Source organism: Antechinus flavipes, chromosome 5 (genome assembly GCF_016432865.1).
Source record: "Antechinus flavipes isolate AdamAnt ecotype Samford, QLD, Australia chromosome 5, AdamAnt_v2, whole genome shotgun sequence".
Lineage (NCBI taxonomy): Eukaryota > Metazoa > Chordata > Mammalia > Dasyuromorphia > Dasyuridae > Antechinus > Antechinus flavipes.
In genome coordinates this window covers 147688698-147714077 of record NC_067402.1, presented here as the reverse complement: position 1 = coordinate 147714077, position 25380 = coordinate 147688698, and the positions used below count along the sequence as shown (strand labels likewise).

Genomic DNA, 25380 nt, shown 5'->3' with positions numbered 1-25380 from the left:
CATTTCTTAATTTGCATTAATGATAATTTTCTCTCTGAAGAAGAGGAGTAATCAACAAAGAGAAAGTAGATTTTAGATATGATTCTCATCAAAAAAAAAAATAGCAACCAGTTGCTGGAGATCAAATTTCTCCTCTATTTTCGTGGAAAAATAGAAAAATGTCATGAAGCTATTAGTTGGACATTCACTTCAGATTTTGAGAGAGCAGATTTCAAAAGCTATACAAAAAAAAATAGATTCTCTTTTGATATGAAATTCTCCTAGAGGAGTGAGAAGGAAATAAAAAGAGAAATTCCATTCAAAATAACTATAAAAAAATAGAATCACTCAACATTAACTTACCCTGACATATTTGGAACTTAAATATTGCATAAAAGGAAAACAACAAAAGATCACACCAATTTAAAAAAAAAAAAAGAAAGAAAATGAAATCAGATATTTGCAATAGTTATAGGCAAGGGAAGAATGTTTAATTAAACAAAAATCTGAGTAAATTATAAAAGATAAAAATTAGTTTTAACTATCCAAAATTTATAAAAACTTTTTTTTACCAACCCTTATCCAAAGATAATTAGAAGAGAAATCATAAAGTGGGGGGAAAAAAATCAAGTATCACCAATATAATATCTAAAAATAAAGAATTGACACAAATATGTAACACCAAGATTAAGTTAGTATCTATTAGTGGTGAAAAGTAATCAAAGGATTAATAAAGTTTTATATAATGATTTTGTAAATAATCATATAAAAATACCCTTCAATCACTCATTAAGCACATAATATATCCTTATTAAACATTGGGAATACAAAGAAAAAGCAAATCACTAATAATAAGAGAAATGCAAATTCTAAGGTTCTAAGGAACCTTATTGATACTCAGAAAATTGTCAAAGATGACAAAAACTGGGATCAGCATTTGAAAGGCTAGGAAAAGATGAGCATATTGAAGCACTGCTTTTGGATTCACACAACAATTCCGGATATAGATTTGGAATTATGTGATTATACTCATAGCCTAATGATCTTTCTGCTGAGCAAATATCCCAAGGAAACCAAAGGCAGAAACAAAAATCTGAAATGTATTAAAATAGTCAGACAACTGTGATAGCAAGAACTAGAAACCAAGTAAATGTTCATGGATGCGAATATAGTAGACTATCACGATGCAATAAGAAATTACTAAAATAAAGAATTAAGAGCAACTTGAAAATACTACTATCAAATGATTAAAGTACACATACAAAATTCTTTATTTGTACATGTGCAAGCTTTCCCACATTTGTCAGAAGATCTCACCTGTCACTAGTGACTAGCTGTTCTCATGCTTTAGCACTAGAGTTTGCAATAGTCTGTCAGGTTATAATGCAAAAACTAGCTATTTAGTATTTAGCTTCAGTAGAAATCCAATTTAAAACCATTTAATACCTCTTTCTGTTCATCTCCTTCTACTACTAATCAAGTTATTAATACTTGGGCCATAATTCTAGATCAATTTATGGTATTTTCTATCCTCATCACATTATAAACTACTTCCTTTTTTTTTTTTTTAAACAAGCTTTGCAAAATCTAAACTAAGTTCTAGGAACTTATCACAAGCAACGGTAGAAGAGTACTAAAAGCAAGGCAATTAAATCAGTTAACCAAAATTTATAAAGTTGCTAATTGTTGTTTGTTCTTTGTTCTCTATGAAGATCATGACATCAGAATGTCTTTGCCCCTACTAGAGAACTACCAAAAAACAAAAGAGAAGGAGCATAAACAAATAGGGGAGATTGAAGTAGGAGATGAAGATGAGCAACACCCTGGTTGAGAACAAAGAATAGCTAATAGGAATAATAAATAATAAACCCAGCAGGTTACTAAGTGACTACAGAGAGGCTTCAGTGTCAGATGAAAGATTGTATTTTATTCTACAGGGAGTCACTGAAAGCCTCTGATAAGACAAGTGAAACAGTCATACATTAATGAAGATTATTTTGGGAGCTGTGTGGGAATTAAGAGGGAGAAAGCTGGAAGCAAGGGGACTAATTGAGAGATGAATATGGCTTAAAATGGCATTCTAGCTGAGTAGAAAGGTGGTAGACATAAAAGCTTGTAGAATTGATAATATTTAAGAATTGACTATATGGGGGCAGCTAGGTCACGCAGTAGATAGAGCACCAGCTCTGAAGTCAAGAGGACCCGAGTTCAAATCTGCTCTCAGACACTTAATACTTATAGCTGTGTGACTCTAGATAAGTCACTTAACACTAATTGCCTCAGCAAAAAAAAAAAAAAAAAAAAAAAAAAAAAAAAGATTGTATATGAAAAGTAAGAGGGAAATAAAGGGCACCTTCATCATCTTGATCCTGGGTGACTGGGAGGATACCAGTATCTTCAACAGAAAATAGGAAAGGTTGGAGGCATTATGACTTAAGAGGTGGAGGAAGGAGATAATGCATTCTATTCTGTTTCAAATTTGTTAAGTTTAAAGTGACAGAGGACAATAAGACAGAGTTATTTAGAAAACAACTGACAATTTGGGAACAGGCTTCCAAACAGACATTTAAAAAAGCTATAGAGATTTGGTGGCAAAATGCATATAAAGATAAATGAGACCATGTGAATGGTTGACAAGGGATAAGTTTTAAAGAAAAGTAAGGAGGCCTAACAGGACTCTCTTAGAAGGATTATCTTCCTCCATCAACTTAGATGATCACCTATAACTAGGGGGCTGGAAATAGATAATGACTTAGCAATAAAAACATAAAAGGTATGGAATCAGAAATTAGGAGAAAAAAACAAGAGAGAATAGAGCCACAGAAGCCAAGCTAAAAGAATATCCCAAAGATTTTGTTATTTATATAGAAAATTAAAAGGAAGAAAACAGTGGGAAAAGGATTTAATAATTAAAAGGAAGAAAACAGTGGGAAAAGGATTTAATAAGTACATGCTACATTGCTGCATCACTAATTAGCTATGGAAACATTTCACTAACTAGATTATAAACTCTATTAGGATATGGGATAAATTTCTTTAAATCCTATTTTTCCAAACTATCCTTTTTCCTATCAGAAGAATAACAATATTCACTTAATTTATTCCAATTTTGACAGTTTTTTCCTCCAAGTTATATTCCACATCCCAGGATTTCCTGCTTCAATCTTTATTAGTTAGCTTCTAAGATTTCTTTTTCCCTTCTGAATTAAAGAAGTAGTGAATTTCTTGTGAGTGAATAAATTAATGAAAAAGCCTTTATTAAGTTTTTATACTAAATGGTATGAGTCAGGGATAACTAAGTATATATATATATATTTTTTTTTCTTCAATTTATATAAGTAAATTGTTTTCTAGTGTTATATTAATTTATTTCTGCCTCCTGTTTCTGTATAACTGAAATTTTTGCTATATCCATGTAGTTTCCATTTGTGTTGCCAATATCTACAGTTTTTATTTTAAATAATTTTTACTTTCATTTTTTAAAAAAATGTAACCAACCCAAGCATTTTAAGCAATAATTTCAATTGTGTGAAAATTCCATCAGTTTTAACTCTTTGCCTCTAAAATGGAGTTTGCAAAAAAAACCAAACACACACACACAAAAAAAAAAAAAAAACCACAAAAAACAACAAATAAATAAATAAATGGAAATTCTCCTTGTTAAAAAAAAAAAAAAAAAAGTTATGTATTACACTACATACAAAAGCACCAGGGATACAAACAGAAAGCAAGATCATTTCATCTCTCAAGGAACTCACATCCTAATAGAAAGACAACACACTTAAGAGAGATTTCAGATGCTAATCAGATGAGAAGTGCCTGCAAAAGTTAGAAGGAGCAGAACCTTCTGCAAAGTTTGATAATATGACTGAGAATGGTAGCTGCTTCTTCAGATAGCAATAAAGGGAAGAGGGAAAAAATTTTGTAACAACATAAGTCTACTAACTTTACCATTATGTAGTCACTTAAAATTAACCCTAAATCAAAGTATCTTTTCTAGAATTCTTAAAATTCAAAAGAAGCTCAATTACACTATCATTCACTTCAATGACCAATTCACTCATCTAATCAACCAAAGATATCCATACACTTGAAAAGGTTCAAATTCATGAAATAATTTCCTCTATTCTCAAACATTATCACAATAAAAATAAAAAATATTAAACATTAATAAAAGTAATACATAATCATTTAGTATATGTAATTCAAGACAGCAAAAATTAGATAACTACGACTCATTCCAATGGCTCTATGATCTGATCCATATGGTTATTTCATTTAATGAAAAGAGAGTAACTATTCCATCTCTGCCAAGTTGAGTCTCAAACAATTAACAAGCACTTACTATGTTCCAGGCACTGAAAGTATATTGCCAAGTGTAAAACAGTTCTTTGCCCTCAAGGAGTTTACAATTAATTGAGAGCAGGTGTGTGTGTGTGTGTGTGTGTGTGTGTGTGTGTGTGTGTGTATAATGAATAAATTCAATAATGTGTTCTCTCAACTGTTAGAGTACACAAACTGTCCATCTATCATCCTTCAATCTCATTGTGAGATTAGTAATTTATTTCTCTGATTTGTTATAATAATTTTCATGCAATTCATGAATCTTTCCACTCTTGTTTACAATTCATAAGACAAGGTGTAGACAATTTTTTTTTTTAAATCTTAAGGTTAACTTGCTTTGTAGGAAGAAAAATACCAGAGAAATCTCAAGAATTCAGATTGTTTTTAGATGTGTGTGTTTAAACATTCATATCTATATTGTCTTACATTTGGTCAAAAATTGCTTGCACAAAAATTCTAATCCTCAGTGGATAAGTGGAATAAGCATCTTGAATGTTATTCATTTTACAAATAGATGATTCATGCTATAACTATTAAATTTTAGAATCTTGCCTATATGCTCTGCTGTTATCATCTAAAATTATACCTTTTTACCACCAGTCTATTATATAGCACGTTATAATGTAATCAAAGTATGAATCATTATATGACAAAATTTATAGTCCCAAAACAAGAGCGCTGAGCTATAAAATTAAAGTCACCTAAATTTAGAAATGTCTCAAAAAATAATCCTAGATCATGCCTTCTTTACCATAAAACAAGCTGTTTTTACTCATTCTTTGGAGAAGAAGGAAAGAGAAACTTATGATTTCATCAGGATAGATTATTCCTCTGAGAAGTTCCCTCTAGCAATACACAGTCTTTTTAAATTTATTTTTATTCTAAAATGAACAAATATCAAATAAAATGGGCAATTCTACATATTCACCCAAAGAAAAAAGGAGAATTGTACAAGAACTCTTATGTAAAAAGAGCTTTTCTTTAAATTCAAAATGAAGCATTTGAATTATCGGGCCTATGTTTCTTTCTAGTGTGTGTGTTCTGTAATCTTAACTGATTTTTTTAAAGATGTCTCAAGATGTCCACTTTTCTTTCTTTTCTTGTTTTGCTACCCTATCCCCATGTTCCATCCACCCATCCTTCCACCCCAGTGAAAAAGAAAAAAAGAAAAGAAAACCAAAGTCCTTGTAACAACTATGCAGTCAAACAAAACTAATTCTCACATTGGCTATGTGCAAACATCTATAAATGTCTTATACTGCATCCTGAATTTGTCAATTCTGTCAAAAAATGAATAGAATGCTTCATTATCAGTTTTCCAGAATAGTAGTTAGTGATTAAAAAAATGAATGAAGCACATATTAAGTACTTACACACTATATGCAAAGTTCTGTGCCAGGTGCTAGAAATGTAAGTAGAAAAGTAAGAAAGTCCCTATGCCCAAGTTCATATGTTAATGGCAGAAACAATATATATGGAAAGTTTCAGCTGTAAGTCAAATGAAAAGGATTCATGATCCTTAAGGATACAGCAGCAACACAGATGGTAATGTGTCTTCCTACCTTATATATCCTAGTAATTCTGAATTCCTGTGGAACATTATCCAAATCCCAATCTCAATTCACCACCTCCAGATATTTATTCCCATTTCCTTCAACCTTCCTACCCCAAAATCCCAACCAAACATGATTCACTCCTTCCAATTGTTAAATGCCTGTTTCATAGGCAATAAAATTCTCTCATCTTGAATCTTTTCCTCTCAGACCCTTTCACATCCTAGCAAACACTTAAACTTACCTCCTTCCTGATGGCATACTCTTCTTGGCCACCCTTTCAAGAACCTTGACTAATTCACCTTGGCTCACAAATCAAGGCAGAGGAAGTAGAAGATTTTCTTCCCTCTTACCTTCATTACTCAGTAACTTCTCTCCTTTTAGGTTTCTGTAATTTCAAAATTCTGGTAGCTGTTGTCCAAAGATTTGAGGCCACTCCTCTTCCTTCCTCAATAAATTCAGTATTGATTCACAATTATTCTCTCCTCCATTACTCTTGACCTCACACTCAGGGACTTCAACATACATGCAACTCTCCCTCAAACACTTATCTTCAATATCTCACTATCTACCCATTCCTTCTCTACTGCCTATGTCTATGTCACCCTCAGCTTCAAAAGAGTCCTTAATTTGATCCTTCCATTCCTACTAACCCACTCTATTTCTTTTGCCTTTTGTGACTTCTTGGAATTTTTCTACTCTTCTTTACTTCTTAATATCTTATTATCTGGCTTCCAAGCTCATCATTCCACTGAAATTACTTTCTCCAAAGTCAGACATTTACTAGCTGTGTGTCCAATAATGAGGATATAATTTATAAAATGAGGATAATAAAAGCACCTTCTCCTCATAGGGTTACAATGAGGATCACCTCAGATAATATTTGTAAAGCAGTTGATATTGCACTTGGCACAGTAAATGCTATCTAAATGGAAGCTATTATTAGCAGTTTCCTCTTAACTGCCAAATCCAATGGATTTTTCTCAAGCCTCCTTTTTCTTGACCTCTCTGAAGCCTTTTAACTATTAATAATTTTCTTCATCTGGATATTTTCTTTTCAGGTTTTCCCAACACAGCACTGTTTCCTAGTTGTCATCCAATCTATCAGATCTCTCCTTCTCATCCTCCTTTGCTGAATCCTTATATAAGTCATACATTCTAATCCTAAGTGTCCTTCCAACTAGGTTATGTCTTATGCCCTCTACTCTTCTCCCTTTATACAATTTCACTGGTGACTTCCCCAACTCTTCTGGATCTGACTACCATCTTTATGCTAATGACTCTCAAATATACCTAGATAGCACTAACTTCTCAACTGACCTCCAATCTTACATCTCCAAATACCTTTGAGGTATCTGGACAATTGTCCACATTGGATGTCCAGTTGACATCTTAAGCTTAATGTGTCTAACTCATTATCTTTTCCCCTAAACATTATCTACCTCTTATTTTCTCTGTTACTATCAAAGTCAATGTCATCTTTCCAGTTCCTCAGATTTATCATCTCCACTCCTCACTATCTCTTACTACAACCTCCCACCCCCTTGCAGTGGCAAACAGGACCATTTGGAAATAACATATAAAATTTATTATATCCTTTTTTTAAAGCAAGCAATGGAGATTCATGGTTGTGTAAAAAATCCTCTTCCTGTTATATGTTTTGATATGTGAAGGAAAGAAGCCCACTGGACATCATGTCACCAGATTTTATAAGAAATCAAATCAAATGTGCTATTTCTGGACATTCCGTGTCAAAAAAAAAAAAAAAAAAAAAAAAGGAAAGGAATGAAAAATATCTATTTATGGTAAATTACCTAGCTGAAGGATAAATAATAAATAGACTAACAAATAGATTATTTTTCCTTCATACTACAGCAACTCAAACATGAGAAAAGAATTTATATACATTATTTACATTCTTTAAGTATCCATCACAGAAGACATTTTGCTTTGCTATTTCAAAACATACTTGAAAGATTAAATCATCATTACACTACAGAGTAGTCAATATGACAACATCTTCTGGATTTACTTGTTTTGGATAATTTAACTGTAAACAGTTTTAGAAGTAACAATGAATACCTTATTCCAGGAACAATTAAAATGCTAGAAAATAAATACCACTATTGTTTATTTGAATTTCCTTTGCATAAAGGTGCACATTTGATACATCACTGGTGTTTACTGCATTTCTAAGTTAGAAATAGAGCCATGGAAAAACTAGGAATAAAAAGACCACACTTTGAGTCCCAACTCTGTCATTTATTTGCATTGTGATATTAGTGCAATATATTGCATCACAATGATCACAAGATTTCTTTGTCTGCAAAACAGAAGTGATAATATGCATACTACCTATTACATAAGGCTACTGTGAGAAAAGAGCTTTCTAAACCATAAAGTGGTATATTTCTTCCTATTAGAAGATAGGGACTGGTTTTGCTTTTTATTTTTAACCTCCACCACCAACAATAACCAGCATATTAAACTAATAAGTACTTAATAAATTCTTATTAATCAATTAATATAAATCTAAGTTAAATGTGAATGGGTACTTGGAAAGGTCCTTCCCTTGAACAAAGATATCCTAAAAGAAAATTAAAATGAACAAAAAATATTTGAGAGTAAATTATTCTTGGACTCTGTAATTCTGATTCCCTCGCATATTAGACTGTTGATCAATAACTACAAAAGTCCTAAGCTAGGAATGTTTTGTATTTACTATCTGAAATAGTTCAGATAGATTCCAGAATTGTTGCTGCCACAGCTAAGGGAAGATTGAGATGAGGATAAAAGTTAGAATCACCAGGTCCAGCTTATTGCTCATATGACTGGACAGTTCATTTAACTTCCCTGTATCTGTGGCTCCTAATATGTGAAGTGGATCATAGTATTTAGCATTGGAAAGAGCTTTATTGATCATCAAGTCTAACCTCTACATTTTACCGATAAGGAAACTGAAGTCCAATAAAGCAACATCAGTGGACTAAGAGCTGACAATTGCAAGGAAATGGATTGGGGCATTTGCTATGGAATGAGGCATGAACTATGGCTTCATTCTGTGGGACATGCACTGGCTCTTTTGCCAAATCCTGATAGGTACACTGGTCTCACAAATAAAATGGTATTGAAGATAACTGGCAATTGGGACAAAAGGAAACTCCTTTCATCAGCAGATAAACACATAGTAATAGAATATATGCCTACCTTAGTGAATTTGAGAATTGACTTCAAGTCCCTAGCTGTTTCTTTTTCTTTGTATTTCTCTCTAAAACACAAATGACTACATAGCAATCTTGAGAGATTGGTGATTCCAGTTTTTAGGTTAGAAGTTCTCAACTTTTTTGTGTAATCAATGTCTTTTGGCAGTTCAGTAAGCCGAAAGACCCCTTCTCAGAATGTTTTAAAAATTGAATGAAATGCTAAAATTTAGTTAAAGATTAGTGAAAATTGTGGGGTAATTGTTTTTTCTTATTCAACTTCATGGACACATTGAAATTTTAACATGCTTAAGAAATTTTTCTTTACAGACTACTTCATGAATTCTGGAATTCCCAGGTTCCTCAGTCAACACCATTGACCCAATAAGAGGGTTTTCTACTACTACATATCTTCTTGGAGGAGTAACTTCCTGAATCTGAAGGATACTGGCCATCCACAAGATCTGAATTTTGCAAGTTGTTCAGACAGCATAAATCTGAGATAAATATACCTTATCAGTTATACAAAGTTGTTTTTATAATTATTATTTTATGTTTAATATGTTTGGTAACATGAAGCTTCTGATTCTTAGTTTTAAATTTTTTTTATAGAAAAGGAAATAGCCATTCTATTTCTGATGTTTATTTTGTATTTTTAGTACCTTTTCTAAAAAGATCCTATTAACTCCTTTGGAGGAATTTTTAGACATTAGCCATACTTAAGCTTTGTTTTGAAGAATGTAGGCATAACAGATAAGCAAGAGAAAAAAAAAGGGCTAACCACTGTACTTCAGAAGCAAGTTTCCCTCAGAAACTTTTTAAGTCCACAGCAAGAGTCTCTTTCCTGAGAAGGAAGTTTTCCTGGGCCATACAGAAATAAAATTGGGATTAGAAGTGAAGTTTTCTAATTCTATATCTAATACTTCTATTACCAATCTCATAGAAATATTCTCATGAGATAACCTTACAAAATGCAGTTTTATAAATATGAGCAGTTCCTGGTACCAATGATAATAAAGTGTTCTACTAAAGTAGATATTTCATCATAATGACAGAGAAATAGCTTCTAGTCTTGATAAAATCTACATCCCAGCAATATTGCTAGGATACAGTAGGTTATGAAGGAGGGGGAGAAGAAATGGTTTTCCCTCAGGAAAATCATTGAAGAGCTGGTTTCAGGAGAATTGTGATAACCAAAATAGGAGTGGACATTCTGTAACCAACCACATAATTGGGAGGAGCCTTTTTTCCTCCTACAGAAGGATACATATCTGGAACTACCAGTATCTTCAAAAGAGCCTAAGTCCATTCCAACCATCTCTTTTTGCTGGATTATCAACCACGAGAGTGAGGTCAGTCTTTTACTCTCCCAGCTTCTGGTGAGAGAAGCATGCTTTGAAGGGGGAAACCATGAGGTCTTCCCCCTCTGTGGCTATGTAGCCAAAAAAACAGGCCTGAGTTCTTGGTTTTTTAGTTCTTTTTTTTTTTATTTTAGACTCAGGGATGGAATTTCTGACCTTGAGAGTTTCAAAGGACAGAAACATAAGCCACAGCAATCTAGGAGTCTAGGAATCTGGGCTGGTTGTTACAGGCAGTTCAGGATTCTGTCCCAGCTGATGCTGAAAACTATGCTATCTTTAGAACTAAATTTGGTGAGACTAACACAGCCATGAGGAAAGTGAACCAAGTTTTGAGACCAATTCCTTCTCCCACAGAGACTGAGGAGGTATCTTATAATCACCCAAGACAGGCTGGAAAGACACTACAAACACAATTCAATTATTTGTTGCCAAGTGAAGAGCTACTTGGACATCCTAATTTGCAGACAGAGACTGACTTGCTTCAGCAGACTCTAAATAGAAGACTTCATCATGCAAATACTGTCTGATCCAGACCTCAACTCAGAAACAGTAATTTCAAGTGAAGAAGATTCTGTAAACTGTACTTCAACAGCTAGTTCAAATAATGGAAAGCAATTCCTTTCCTCTCTGGCACTTCAACAATAGTGTTCTCAGGATACACTGACAATCTTCAGATTAAAATAATACTGGCAGTCTTGCCAAAAGAGCTATTACAAAAAAAGAAATAAAAGGAAGTCGCCCCATAATATAATTTATTCTCTCAAAGATACAAAGAGATATAATGGGGAAATCTTTCAGGCTTTAAGCAAATCTGTATGTGGAAAATAGTAATAGCCTTTAATTATCAACACCCCTGATTGCAATAGTTCTCTAAAGAAATACAAAGTATAAACAATCATTTTTTTAAAGTATTTAAAATCATTAATATTGAAAGAAACACTAAAACACTCTCATGTAATGACCACGTATTTAAAATCAGCCAGAGTCAGGAATTCAGGTTAAGGGAAAAATCTTCAATCTTTATTTAAGTGAAGAGGTGAATAAGGATTGCGATAGCAATATGGGCAGCTGCGACAGGAAGCCAGCTAACAGAGGGGGATCTGAGCTGAAAAGCCATCGCAATTGCAATGCAAGCAGTCTCTCCTTCCCCTTCCTTTTCCACTCCCCTGCCTCCACCCACCAAAATCGTCATTTCCTATACAACACATCAGGACTTGCACAAAGAGTGGGCGGGGGCCATTCTTTCTCCAAGCTTATATATTAATAGAGTATGGTCCAATTACTATTTAGCCTCATGTGCTTGGGACCTCAGTGCATCAACTTGAGCCTCAGTCCATTACACTCTCACACTATCCATTCGTATCCACTAAGATGACAAGGATAGTAAAAAGTAGAAAAGATTAAATTCTGGAATGCATTCAGGGAAATACACATATTAATTTCCTAATGGTAGAATTGTGAATTAGTCCAACTACTTAGGAGAATAATTTGGAATTTAATAACTTTCAAAAATTCTCCTAATCCTTTTGGTGAGCCCTATGATCCATTCTGAAGGAAGTTATTTGACAAAATTCTATTCAAGTAAACTAGTATTTATATCATGCACTGGCGATACAAGGACAGAAATGAAAAAAATCTATCCTTAGGGAAATTATAATTCAAAGATTGCAAAGGAGATATAATATGCAAGAAGATAAATAATCACAATATAATCTGAAGGAAAAAACCTAGTAGGATCAGCAAAAATTTTCCACCAGAAGTGGTGATGTCTTAACTCCAAGTGCCAGAAATGAGTAAGGAATGAATTCCAAGCAGCCTATACAAAAGCATAGGGGAGGAAAGTTGATGTCAAGTTCTACTATGATTAGAGCAGGGAATTAGTAGAAAAGACATATGTGTTAAAAATATTCATAATAGCATATGTGTAATAGCAAAAAGTTGGAAAGAAATTATGAGTCCATCTGTTGTATAAAAAAGAAAAAAAATATAACACACAAATGTACTGAAATATTACTGCCACTGTAAGAAATGACTGTCAAGATTTCAAAAAATTATGGGGAAAGCCTGCAGGAAAGTGATATGGAATAAACAAAACAAAAACAATGATTTTTAGAGGGTCACAAATAGCAGGGGAACTCTGATGAGGTATAAGACCCTCCAGCCTAACAAGGAAAGCTGCTGACACGTCTGATTTGGCTCCCTATCACCTTTGGGGGCATCTCATCCTTACTGAGAAGTCAGGGGGCATGACAACCTGTCCTGTAATTACAGCAGTGTGGTAATTTTCTTCTTTAATATATAATAAGATAATGGTTCTCTCTGGGGGAGAAAGCAGGTTTCTCGGGGAGGTTTTCTTGGAGGCAGCCTTAGTATCAGTTCAGATCAATAATTACCCCAAATGCAGCCAGGTGATAAAAGTTCAGATCTTTTATTGTCTCCAAGATAGCCTGGTTAGCTTAGAGGCCTATCTTTCTGCTTAGTTCTAAGAACTCTTGCTGCTTTGTCCTTTGCTTCTGCCTTTGCTTTCTTCAGCCTCCAGAGCCAGCACCAAGTTGAATCTGTCTTGCCTCTGAGAGAGCCTTCTCAATCTTCAGCTGAACTCTCAACTCATAGCTTCTTCCTCTGAAAACTCTTCTGACTGGCCCCTTTGAAGCTCTATTTATTCGAGAGAGAGGAATTGTGGAATGCGAGAGAGAGGGATTATGGGTTTCTCCCATAGTGCTCTCTGGCCCTAAGAGCTTCAAGAGAGGTGTGAATTCACAAAGTTACAAAGTTTACTTTGTGAATCTCCCATACTTGTGAATTCCAATGAGTAAAGGTGTAAACACAAGCACTGTATCAATTAGTTCTACTTAGTACCTTGTTTCAGCTTCTGGCCCAAAACATCTTCATGTAAGATCAGATCAATAATCTATCAACTCTAATGAGTTAGCAGTTTGTAAAGATTCCAACACAGCAGAGTTATACTAAGTGGCAAAGAGACATCTGCACAGAAAAACAAGTTGTTTATGTGGTCTCACAGAGCAGAAAATAGCACATGGGCAGTGTGCCATAGTTATATAAAAGTATTAGGGTATATAAGACTGAGAGAATTTTGAATAAATGAACTGTTCTGGCCATCTTTGTGAGTTCCAGCCCTTCACTCTTCATCCATGATTAGAATTCAGGCTGATACCGAAATCTTTCAGTGAGCAGGTCCGGACAAATGATGTACATGATTACTAGCACTATATAGATAACAGGATATCAAAACATGAAAAACACCAGAAAATACTGGTATGAATATATAAGAAATATATTGTCTTCTTGGTTTTAATAAAAAGAAAACTAATGAAGTATAAGGCTGTGTACAGTAACAATGGGATCAGTATGCCTTTTACTTGTTTGCGGGTATTCCATATTACAGGAAAAATGATTGTGATTATTGCTAGAATTTTTATGATGATGTGAAATAAAATTTGTCACTTTAAAAAATTTAACTTTTTTAATAGTTGCTTTTGCTGGTTTGAAAAATTTATCAACATCACCATAAAGAATTATCTATCTTTCTTCCTTTCTTTTAAATTTTAAACTAGTAAAAACAAAGAATGTTTATAAGAAATAAACTGTTTTTAAGATTACTCCTGAGAAATCAAATGCTTTTCCCTCACTTTCCACAAAACCTTCTATTATCTTTTGCCTATATATATAACATTCTGTCTAAAATAATTTCCCCTACAAAGATATTTCTAAATTCTTAAATTTCTCATCTCAACAAAATAATTCTTGGTGCTAAATTTAATACATTCTATCAAAATAACACCAGCAATTTAAAATCTAATCTAGTCTTCTGGATGGAATTTTTAAGTGTTTCTTATAATCTGTAAACAAAGTATATCTGTATAAATCATCTCGTACAACACTTAAAGCTCCCTGGAGGGCAGGGACTACTTTACCTCAATTCCCTTTCTTCCCCTCTATTGCCTCCAATAGTGCACTCTATAAGAGTAGATAGATAATAAATGAATGAATGAATATAAAGCTTAAAAAAACCTGTTACTATTGGCCTATTCAAAGTTAGTACAATTGCCTAACACCACTGGTTAATTTTAGACTGGCAGTGGCAACTTACCAACTTATTTCTCCACTAAGATGTCTGTTACTATGTTTATATTTAAATAGCCTGCAAGAAATTTTGAGTATATTTGGCAAGTATGCAAACCCTTGACTAATGTCTCTATTTAGAACTTTTTCACCATGGAAAGAAACAAGTTTTAGAAACTAGTTTCCAGTATATCCTAATATCTTCCTTTTCCAGTTCCAAATAGGAATGAGTAGCTTATTCATTTAAAAATGCACAAGCCTATTCAAATACTATTTGGTCCCCTGCAGAAGTCAAAGACATGCATTTAACTATTTAAATAATAATTAAAGACCTATACTTTGTTTTGAAAATTACCACCACAGAAAAATTCAGAATGCCCTTTTGAAAATTAAATTTCCTCTGTGCATACCCTTTGATCCAGCAGTGTTTCTACTGGGGTTATATCCCAAAGAGATACTAAAGAAGGGAAAGGGACCTGTATGTGCCAAAATGTTTGTGGCAACCCTGTTTGTAGTGGCTAGAAACTGGAAAATGAATGGATGCCCATCAATTGGAAAATAGTTGAGTAAATTGTGATATATGAATGTTATGGAATGTTATTGTTCTGTAAGAAATGACCAGCAGGATGAATACAGAGAGGGTTGGCAAGACTTACATGAACTGATGCTAAGTGAAATGAGCAGAATCAGGAGATCACTATATACCTCAACAACAATACTGTATGAGGATGAATTCTGATGGAAGTGGATTTCTTCGACAAAGAGATCTAACTCAGTTTCAATTGATCAAGGATGGACAAAAGTAGCTACATCCAAAGAAAGGTCACTGGGAAATGAATGTAAACTGCTTGCATTTTTGTTTTTCTTCCCAGGTTATTTTTACCTTCTGAATCCAATTCTTCTGTGCAACAAGAGAACTGTTCGGTTCTGCACACATATATTGTATCTAGGATACACTGTGACATATTTAACTTGTATAAGACTGCTTGCCATCTGGGGGAGGGGGTGAAGGAAGGGGAAAAATCGGAACAGAAGTGAGTGCAAGGGATAATGTTGTAAAAAAACTGCCCAAGCATGGGCTCTGTCAATAAAAAAATTATAATTAAAAAAAGAAAGAAAGAAAATTAAGTTTCCTAACCTACTCCATTCTCTATTTTGATCATATCTGCTAAATTAAAGTTTCCAACTTCCAATCTCACTTCTGTTTACTTACTTCTCCTTTCATAAATTAACAGCAATAACATTTCATGGTCTTAAATGTAGAAGACTTCCAATTGCTAAAATGTAGCAAGCTCCTCAAATGAGTACTTTAGGTGGTACTGTTTAACATAATACTTCTGGATGAATATAAGATAATTTTAGATGAAGCATGTAAAAAAAAACTTTTTGACCAATTCAAAATACAGATCTCAACTTTAACCTGGCAGAGAATACTTCCCCTCCTTACTAGAACCCAAAGAGTAGAAATGATAACCAAATACTTATAGCAAGGATCTTAACTTTAATATTGGGAAGCTGGTAAATTTTCTCTTAGCCTAAGTTTTACGGTCCTGTAGTTTCTTCTATCTTTGTAACGACTCTTGTATGTGGTTCCATTCTCTTCTCTGACACTGCCACAGTCTCAATACAATTTCTTATTACTTCACAGCTGAATTAGTTCAATAGCCTGCTAACTGTTCTCCCTTGCTCAAGGGTGAGTTCCTTTCCTTTTTATTGTTTGATATAAATTCTGCTATGTATATTTATTTATTTATTTATTTCTGTTTTCCTATCGATGCTAACAATATTTAAGAAAGCAGACATAATTCTGCCCAAGTAACTCCTTTTTCTGAAAAGAGCAAAGTTCAAGGCTCCCACCTGATTCCCTTCCTGGTAGAAATTAAAATTTCCCTTGAGGAATGGGAGGTAGAAAAGAGATGAGAAATTTCTTTCTACTTTGTTTTCACTGGCTGGTCCCCATAACCTGGAATGTTCTTCCTTTTCTCAAGGCTTCCTTCAAGCCTCAAGTAAAGTCCATCTTCTGTAAGACTGCTTCTTAATACTAGTGCTTCTCTCTGTTGACCATCTCCAATTTATTATTTAGCTTGTTTTTACATTGTTTGCATATTGTCTCCTTCATGAGACAGTGATCTATCAATGATACCAGGGACTGACTTGTGCCTTTCTTTGTATCCTCACTTGGCAAAGTCCATAGCACTCCATAGTAACTAAATAAATGTTTTATTTACTGATGACTTGGGACTTAGCAGTAAGACAATGCATTCCACTTCCGGGATCAGATGGGATTGTCAATAAAGACTGGCTCTCTGTAGGAATTTCTCATAGACACTATATAAATAGGGTGCCAATCACTTCCATCTTCAGACTGCCAAAGGTAAATAATGCCTATTTAGATTTCATTTCTCTGATTCAAATGCTGATTGATAATTAAGAGAGACTATTAATCAGTGATTTCTGGATTACACTAGAATTAGTGTAATATATGATACCATTTACATACTAATAAAAACCTATTTCTGAAAATGCTAATGTTCATTAAATCATTACAAAATTACTAAGCATTTTACGATTTCTTTATTTTAAACCATAACTGACAAAGTCAGAAAGACTTTGCTAATTTACATATATTTCTTTGCCTAGTGAGCAGTATTTATTCATTTGTTCAGAAGAAGGTTGCTAGGTAGCAAAATAAGGTTATACTCTAGGGGTATACTAGGTTCTCTTTTTATTTCCCTTATTCCCATCAGAGATTTGTTTTGATGAGCTCTCAGTCACTACCAGTTCAGATAACAAAGAATAATAACTCCCAATATTCCCAAGTCATCCCTCTAAGAAAAAAAACAACCACAAAGAGATGAGAAAGTAAGAAGAGGAAAGAGAAGAGGAGAAGATGGGAAAGAAGAAGAAAAGAGAAGAGAGAAATAAATAGGCACAGGATTCAGTCTTGCAAGATATTCAAGTTTAGGAAGGAGACATGACAATATAGCACAAGAGACTGAGAAATTGTCACTTAAGTAGGAAGAGAAAAAAGATAGAATGTTAAAGAAGTCAAGGAAAGAAAAACAATGCAAGAAGGAATAATTAAAGATACAGAAAAATCCAAAAGAGACTGAGGTCTAAGATCTTTACTAAATCTAGTGATCACTGATAAGCTCTGAGAAAGAAGTTTCAATACAGTAGTGTATTCAGAAGTCAGATTATAAATTCTGAATGAGAAGTAACAAAAATGAGTAATATGGAAATATATTTAAAATGATTCTACATATATAACCAATACCAGATTGCTTGCTGTCTTGGAGAGGAGGAAAGGAAGAGAGGAAAGAGAAAAAATTTTGGAATTCAAAATCTTATAAAAATGAATGTTGAAAAACATCTTTCCATGCAATTGGAAAAATAAAATATTATTGAGAGAGAGAAAAAAAAAAAGAAGTAAAGTGACAGCAAATACCTCAAGGAAATCAAAACCAGAAAAGTACCATATATACCACAATATTCATGTCAATATCTTTTGTAGTTTTAAAAAACTGTAAATTAAATAGTGTCCATCAACTCGTGAATGGCTGGGAGAGCACAACAGAATATTACTGCATCATAAGAAATAACAAATGAAGAATTTCAAGAAAAATGGGAGAATTTATTTGAACAGTTCCAGAGCAAAGTAAACAGAGTAAATAGTATATCAAGAGAAACAATAACTGCAATAATATAAGTGAAAACAACATTTAATGCAGCCAAACTCAAATTAGCTGCAATGACTAATCTTGTTTAGAGAACAGATATTGAAACTCACTGCTCTCCTCAGCAGAAAGCTTCAAGACTACATTCATACACTAAAGTAATCTAGTTATATTCAAAATTGAAGCCTTGTCTTCTCCATAATATAAAGATCTTTATGTATTCCTCTCTTACAAAACTCCAGCTCCTCTCTAGAATCTTGGCTAGCCTTCAATTTATTCTTTCATTTAAGAGGACATCCTGAAACCATTTTCATAGCCATATCCAAGCATCAAGAACTCCTGTGATATAATTAAACCTGTTCAATGTTTGTTCATCTACACAACCAGATAGTTTTAAATGCTTCCCCCACCCTTTTTTTGCCACTGATTGCTCAACTGAGATTTCCTCTTGAAATTCATGGTGTCCACTTAACAGTCCAAGTCGGCAAAGTTCTCAGATAATATACTTTCCCAATTTCTGTTACTGGACTTTTAAGTGTTATACTGGAAAATAAGTGTTCCATTCCTACTCTCCTTATCCCACTTAACCTGTAATAATGCTCAAAAATATGTGAGAACAAAAATTATCACCTTGCTTCTCTCCAAAATAAATGGCCTAGGATACCAGGGGAAACAAAGAAAAGTGATACATGTCAGAAGTGAGACCTTTCCTGTAGAAAGGAGAAAACAGATTATCTATCATCTTTGATAAGAGATGTTTTAATGAAGCCATCTCCTCTCTCATTTGAATCTCAAGATTCCCATGACACCTCTAATATATTTTAAGTCTGTTGCTACTGTCCTCCCTAGAATGTTTAGAAAACAGGGAGGGACCTGCTTTCTTTCATAAAAAATTGCTTGCTCTCTTTCACTAATACCTCTTTTTCCTATCCTGTTTGCTGCAGTCTGGCACAAATATATTACTGTATGACTAACCCTTCCTATAAAAAGGGATTTAGGGGCTTGAACTATTTATAGCTAGGGATAACTATTAGTTCTGTTCAGGTTACTCAGATTAAGCCTCAGGTTTACAGTACTACATTCACCCTACTAATAAGGCTACTGATTACTTGTATTTTAGAAGGGGAGAAAAAAATCATTATCTAGAGTTACTTGTTGACCCACATGTTTTAGAATAAGCTGCTAGTTTTTCTTTAGTCTAATAAATAACAACTGTCCATGATGCATTTTTGACTATCCTAGACTTTTTCTACAATGCCACAGAAATCTCTTAATCTACAAGCTCACTCTATCCCTAGACTTCAAAGACTGAAAGCACTTTCCTCACTATGGCCTCTCCCCTTATGACCTTATGGCTAGTTCCTCCCAGAACCTCCAGTTGAAGGAGAAGGCACAAGCTAGTTGTATTTTCATTCTTCTGTAGAACTTCTGAAACTTTATCTATAATACATCTCCCTCACCTGCCCCACTCCCTTCCCCTTTTCAGTTTCCTTTTTGTTATCTTCCCCCATTAGAAAGTGAGCTACTTAAAGACAAAAAGTATCTTTTTTTTCTGCTTTTAATTGTATTCCCAGAGTTTAGCACAGTGCCTGGTACATAATAAACACTTATATGCTTTATGACAACTTGTTGACAGTATCTACTAGCTTTCAATCCTTATATTCTTTCTATCACCTCTCCAACACTATGACCTAAGGAAGATGTAAAATTTTGGTGAGTTTTTTAATTAAAATGTTTTTAAAATTAAAAGAATATCCAGAAAGCAACATGATCTACAAGAAGGAACACATACTCTGGAAGCTGATGAATTAGGTTTAAAATCTGGCTCTGCTGCATGCTATCTAAATGACCTTAGAAAAGTCATGACCTTGTTTGGCTTCAGCTTCTTCATGTAAAATAGAGTTTGAAATAAGGAGAAATAGAAGTGGACTTTGGAAAGGAATCTCCAAAGGACCTTCCAGTTCTAAATCCTTTGACCAATAAAGCTATTCTTTTAAGTTCTCAAGCTCCTGTTCTGCCATTCATCTTCCTGTTATTGATCTCATAATAACTGAGATCTCTAGTTACCTCTCTTTAGCCAACAACTAAGGGCCATTTCTTTTTTACCCTCAGTTGGTCCTCCTGCAGGAGGATATTTTTAAACTTGTAACCTCACTAAAACACAATAACGCCCCATACTTTTTATAACAAATCTTTTAAGCCATATTTTCAACAAAAACCCTTGAATTACATTTGAATCCCAATATAAATCCTACAGTATCTTCCTAAGATATATTAGCATTCTTAGGAAGTAATTTCACACTCAAAGTAACTAAATATGTGATGCCTCACCATTAAATATACTATTAAGCATGACAAAATTAATCAGAAAACATACTACTTCCATCCCATAGCATCTCCACTTTTTAAAAGGTTAGAAATTTGAAACTTTTCTTTTGATGTAGGGCTTACATTCTGGTTCATTTGTGCCAGCATGAAGAATATTTAATTTTATAGAATGTCTCTATATACTGAATTTTAAATTGGGGCACAAAATGATAAAGGAAATCCATGTTTTAAAATCCTTATTAAAAGTATACTCCCCCCTTGAAATTAAAATCATCTCCAAAAATGTGACTGCTATAATTACAAATGATGTGACCTTACAAAATGCTATTTATACTCATCTCCATAGGATTTTAATTTTTAAAAACTACTTTTGAGTTGACAAGACTATCTCAAATTATACTTCTCAACTTTTCTCTTATAATTTCAAAACATTCTTCAATGGATCCAATATTTCAGTACTTCCCCTCACCAAATAAAAGTGACTCTTCTCACATGATGCTGATCTATATAGATTATGTGTATTAAGGGCTAAACATTAAGCTTTAGCTTAGTATTGCTTTTATTTGATAAAACAAGAAAATCAACCACTTTAAGTGGAAGAATTTATTCAGTCAATAATAACAAAAATGTGCATGAAAGAAAATTTAACTTACACATTTTTCTGGTATTGTATTTAGCTGGATAATGCTGACTTGCTAATCTAGTGTTAAACATTAGCTTTTAAAAAGCACAAACATTTTTATAGGTTTTATTTTTCAATAATTATATATTTGAACATCATTTGTTACCTTTACAACCTTCTTCTAAATATCAGACCACATAACATAGACTTAACCAATATATATGTTCTATATAGTTGAGATAGCATAATTTTTTTCTAATAAAGTATCTGATTACTTACAGCTTATGTGTCCCTTTATCAGCACAGCACTCTACTTATTTGCCAAATTATTTCACCTTTTTGCATTAAATTTTAAAATTTCTTATACTAAAAAAACTTAATCTTAAAAGTTCAAAATGTTAACAATACTTTAAAACTAAAGCCAAATTTCTAGTTTGAATTTCCAGTAACATATAATAAAAGAAAGGACTATCTTATTCAGACCTACCTCTCCTATAAACTTTCTAGACACTGTCCTGAACTTAAAGTTGAGTTTCAATTAAAAAAATTTCAAAAATCAATTTTTAAAGTACTTTAGGTAATACTACAATTATATAAACCTAGGAGAAACTGTAAAATTAGAAAAATGCTTTAAATGCAAATTTATAAAACTGAACTTAATGTTTTAAAAGATAAAACTTATAAAGTAACTAAGAACTTACCTTCTTTTGATACCAGACTATAGCATCTGTCACTTTGGACGCCATTTATTCCACTGAGATCACACATTAGTCATTTTAGGCTGTGCAAGAAAAAAAGACACACAGAAACAACTTTACTTCCACCTTCTAAGGATAGTCTGAATAACAAGCATATATAATACCCTGGTTACTTGCAGAGCAAGGGGTGTATGACTATACTTACATTACACCCTTCCTCATTACTATTTTAGCAACAGGCTTTCTTGGTAAACAAAAATCAGTTGCCATAATAACAGAGGGTTCTGCTTGAACACAGGATACTTTCTAAAAAAAATACATTGTATGATATAAAAATATACTTATAAAGAATAGCCACAGAGTTTCTTAAGATAACTTATAGCATAACTTTTCCATATTTAAATTTTTTTCACATTAAGAAATGTTAAAGCAAGTAAATAGTAAATGCTGCAATATAAAAATTCTATACGTAAATTTTACTTAGACATGGAGCTTAGAGCTAGAAATTAGACAGCCAAACATACCATTTTCTCCCAGAAATCCTCTTCAATATCCTAACTTTCCAATCTCTGCTTGAATATTTCAAATGATAAGAAATTCTGTTTTGCAAAATAGTCTAGTCTATTGTTACTATTGAATGTTCAAGCACTTTCCTTTTACTGGGCAGAAAAGTGTCTCCCTATAGTTTCTATTCATTGATCCCTATTCTGCCCTTTGTAGTAGCACAGCATAAGCCTCCCCATGTCCAACATTCTTATCACTTTTTCATCCCCTCAAATTGAGCCTTCTTTTCTTCAAACTTAACTAATTCAACTATGTTTGATCTTGATTCTTGATTTACTTGGGTATCGAAGAATAAATCATTTAATAACTCTCAGACCTCAGTTTCCTAAACTATAAAATTAAGGTGGGCTATGTATCTTTTAAGATGCTTTCTGAATCTAAAACTCATATATGAGCCTATGAACTGTTTTCCAAACAGATCCCTTAACATTCTGATCACTCACTTTTGGATGTTATTTGTCAATTTCCTCAAAGTGTGATGCCTAGAACTAAATATAAAATAGCAGATAGATTCTTACCTTAACACTTTATAAATTAGGATTCAAATTAGCTTCACCACTATCTAAATTAATTTTTTTAAAAAGCAGTAATAGAATGCATTTTGACAAAGTAGTTCCATTCATATTTTATAGTATTCCTTCACATACTTTTTGTTTCAGCCAAACTAGAAAAACAATTCTTCCCCAAATTTAACATATTTTCTGCCTCCATGTATTTGAACAAGCTAAAACTATCAGCCTTGGAGCTCAATACTTGTTCTTTTAACATCTTTAACTTTCTTCTTTGTTCTACCTCTAACACCTCTCATAATTATCACTTCATTCACACCCGAATCACTCTCGTTCAGGGCCTTATCTCTTTCCTAAGAGAAACTTCAGTGGTTTCCCCATCTTATTCAATTCAGGCCAATGTTCTAGATTGTTTGGACTTTGATATTCCGTGTGTTAACTTGCTTTTTTTTTTTACCTTCATATGATTTTAAATCTATGTCTTTACATGAAATCACTAATAAGAATTTTAAATAGTATAGGACCAAAAGTAAATGATCCTTTCATGCCACCAAAAACCTTTCAAGCTCACATTGAACCATTAATAGCTTGAGTCTGGTTATTTTTTTCCACTTCCAAGTCCACTTAATCCATATCTCTCAAACTTTTATATAGCACAAAATGTATGTCAGATTTTTTTCCCAATACATTAGTAAGTTTTCTAAACTTTCTTCCCCTCATTTAAAAAAAAACATTTATTATAAGGTATAGCCCTCTGGGAAGGGATGGGGAAAAGAGTATAATGGCAAATCTAAGTGACATTAAAACAGAAGGCATCAACAAAAATATTTTAAATAGGATGAGAGACTGTTAAAATCTTGGTAAAATACATCTATTATTTCACAGATCACCCAGGCTAATAGCCCTGTCAAAAAAAAGGAAAAAGAAGTTATTCTTACATGTCCTATTCTCAATGAAAATATACTAATTCTTTGTGTCATTGTTTCCTTTTCTAAATGTTTCCAAATCACCCATTCAATCATGTCATAGAATTTTACTAGAAATACAAATCAAATTCTCTGGCCTGTAATCTGCAGGCTCACTTCATTTCTCCTTTATGAAAATCAAAATGTGAATCCTTCTTTTAAAGCATCTTTGCTATTTCTCCATAATCTTTTGAAGATCACTGGAATAAATTAAGAAAGGTGGAATTCAGAGAACTGGGGAAGTAGTCTCCTAGGTTTGTGACTTCATCATTCTTGACTCCATACTCCCTTTTACCCACATAATCAATGAAATTTCAAATCTTGTTTCTATCTTCATCTTTCTCACCCATCCCCTTCTTCTAATCATAAAGCCAACCTATATAAATGTGTCAAAATGATTTTCTTTAAAGTGCAATTCTTACAGCATCACTCTTCAATCCAAATAAACTACAGAGACTCCATATCACCTCTAAAATAAAATACTAATTCCTTTCTTTAGCTTTTTAAACATCCTGACATAAACCTATCTTTCCAATAACAGTGCACATTACTCATCTTTCTGAACTCTGTGGTCTAGCCAAACTGTCCTTCCTGTTTTAACTCAGACAAGGTATGCTATCTCTAATTTTGCCTTTGCACTAGCTTTCCTGCATGTTTGGAAGGCAATCCCTCCTCACCTCCACGTCACAGCATCCTTCCAAAAATAGCCTTTCTTGATTACAATGCACAAGTATAAGCAAGCACACACACTGTATTGATTTTGCATTTATTCTGTATATATGTATTTCCTATGTATGCAATATTCTCTGTACAACTATAAATATATAGCTTCTCCAAACATAACATAAATAACCTGGGAAAAGAACAATTCCATTTTTTTTTTGTTTTTTGTTTTTTATTTTTTTTTTGTATCCCAATACCTAGGTCGATGCCTGACACATACAGATACTTAATAACCATCAATGGACTGACCAAGAATTTTGAAAGAGTGAAACATCAAACCAACCAAGGCCCTACGAAAGCTCAAGCCTGGAAAATGGAAATAAATAAGGCCTCAGGCATTCACTACTATGGGTTGTGACTGCATAACCAAATGTAGAGGTCAGAATAAATTTGGCAACAGTAAAAAGTATCAAATATTATGCTAAGATGTAATTCTTTATATAAAAATAAACAAGTACATCTATCTCATTAGTATGTAAATTGGCTTTCCTCTTTAATAAATGGTAAAATTTTATGTATACCAAAGAATTGTTTCAAAATATCATTTATCATCAACAAATGTTTGATTTGTATGCCTATTTTGTACATCTTTATAGTTGGGATCTCATAAAAATTTTTTGGGTGAAAGGGAGTTGAAAGTGGAAAAAGTTTAAGAAAGCCCTGTCTTAGAGATTTTTTTTTTAATTGTCATTTAATAAGACAATGTTCTAAAGGTTTGGTGATACAAAGAAGAAAAAGTCAAATAATCCAAGAACAGTAAATAATAATTTGATA

At 33.1% G+C, this 25380-nt stretch overlaps 1 protein-coding gene across 5 annotated transcripts in view; it reads right to left on the bottom strand.

Moving 5' to 3' along the window:
* The window catches only part of PHTF2 (putative homeodomain transcription factor 2), a 156938-nt gene that overhangs the window by 101710 nt on the left and 29848 nt on the right, over positions 1-25380 (bottom strand). For all 5 annotated transcript variants that reach the window (XM_051962694.1, XM_051962690.1, XM_051962692.1 and 2 more), the window contains exon 2: positions 21849-21928. In XM_051962694.1, the coding sequence (XP_051818654.1) occupies positions 21849-21893 (45 nt within the window). In that variant the 5' untranslated portion in view covers positions 21894-21928. The remainder of the gene's footprint in view (positions 1-21848; positions 21929-25380) is intronic.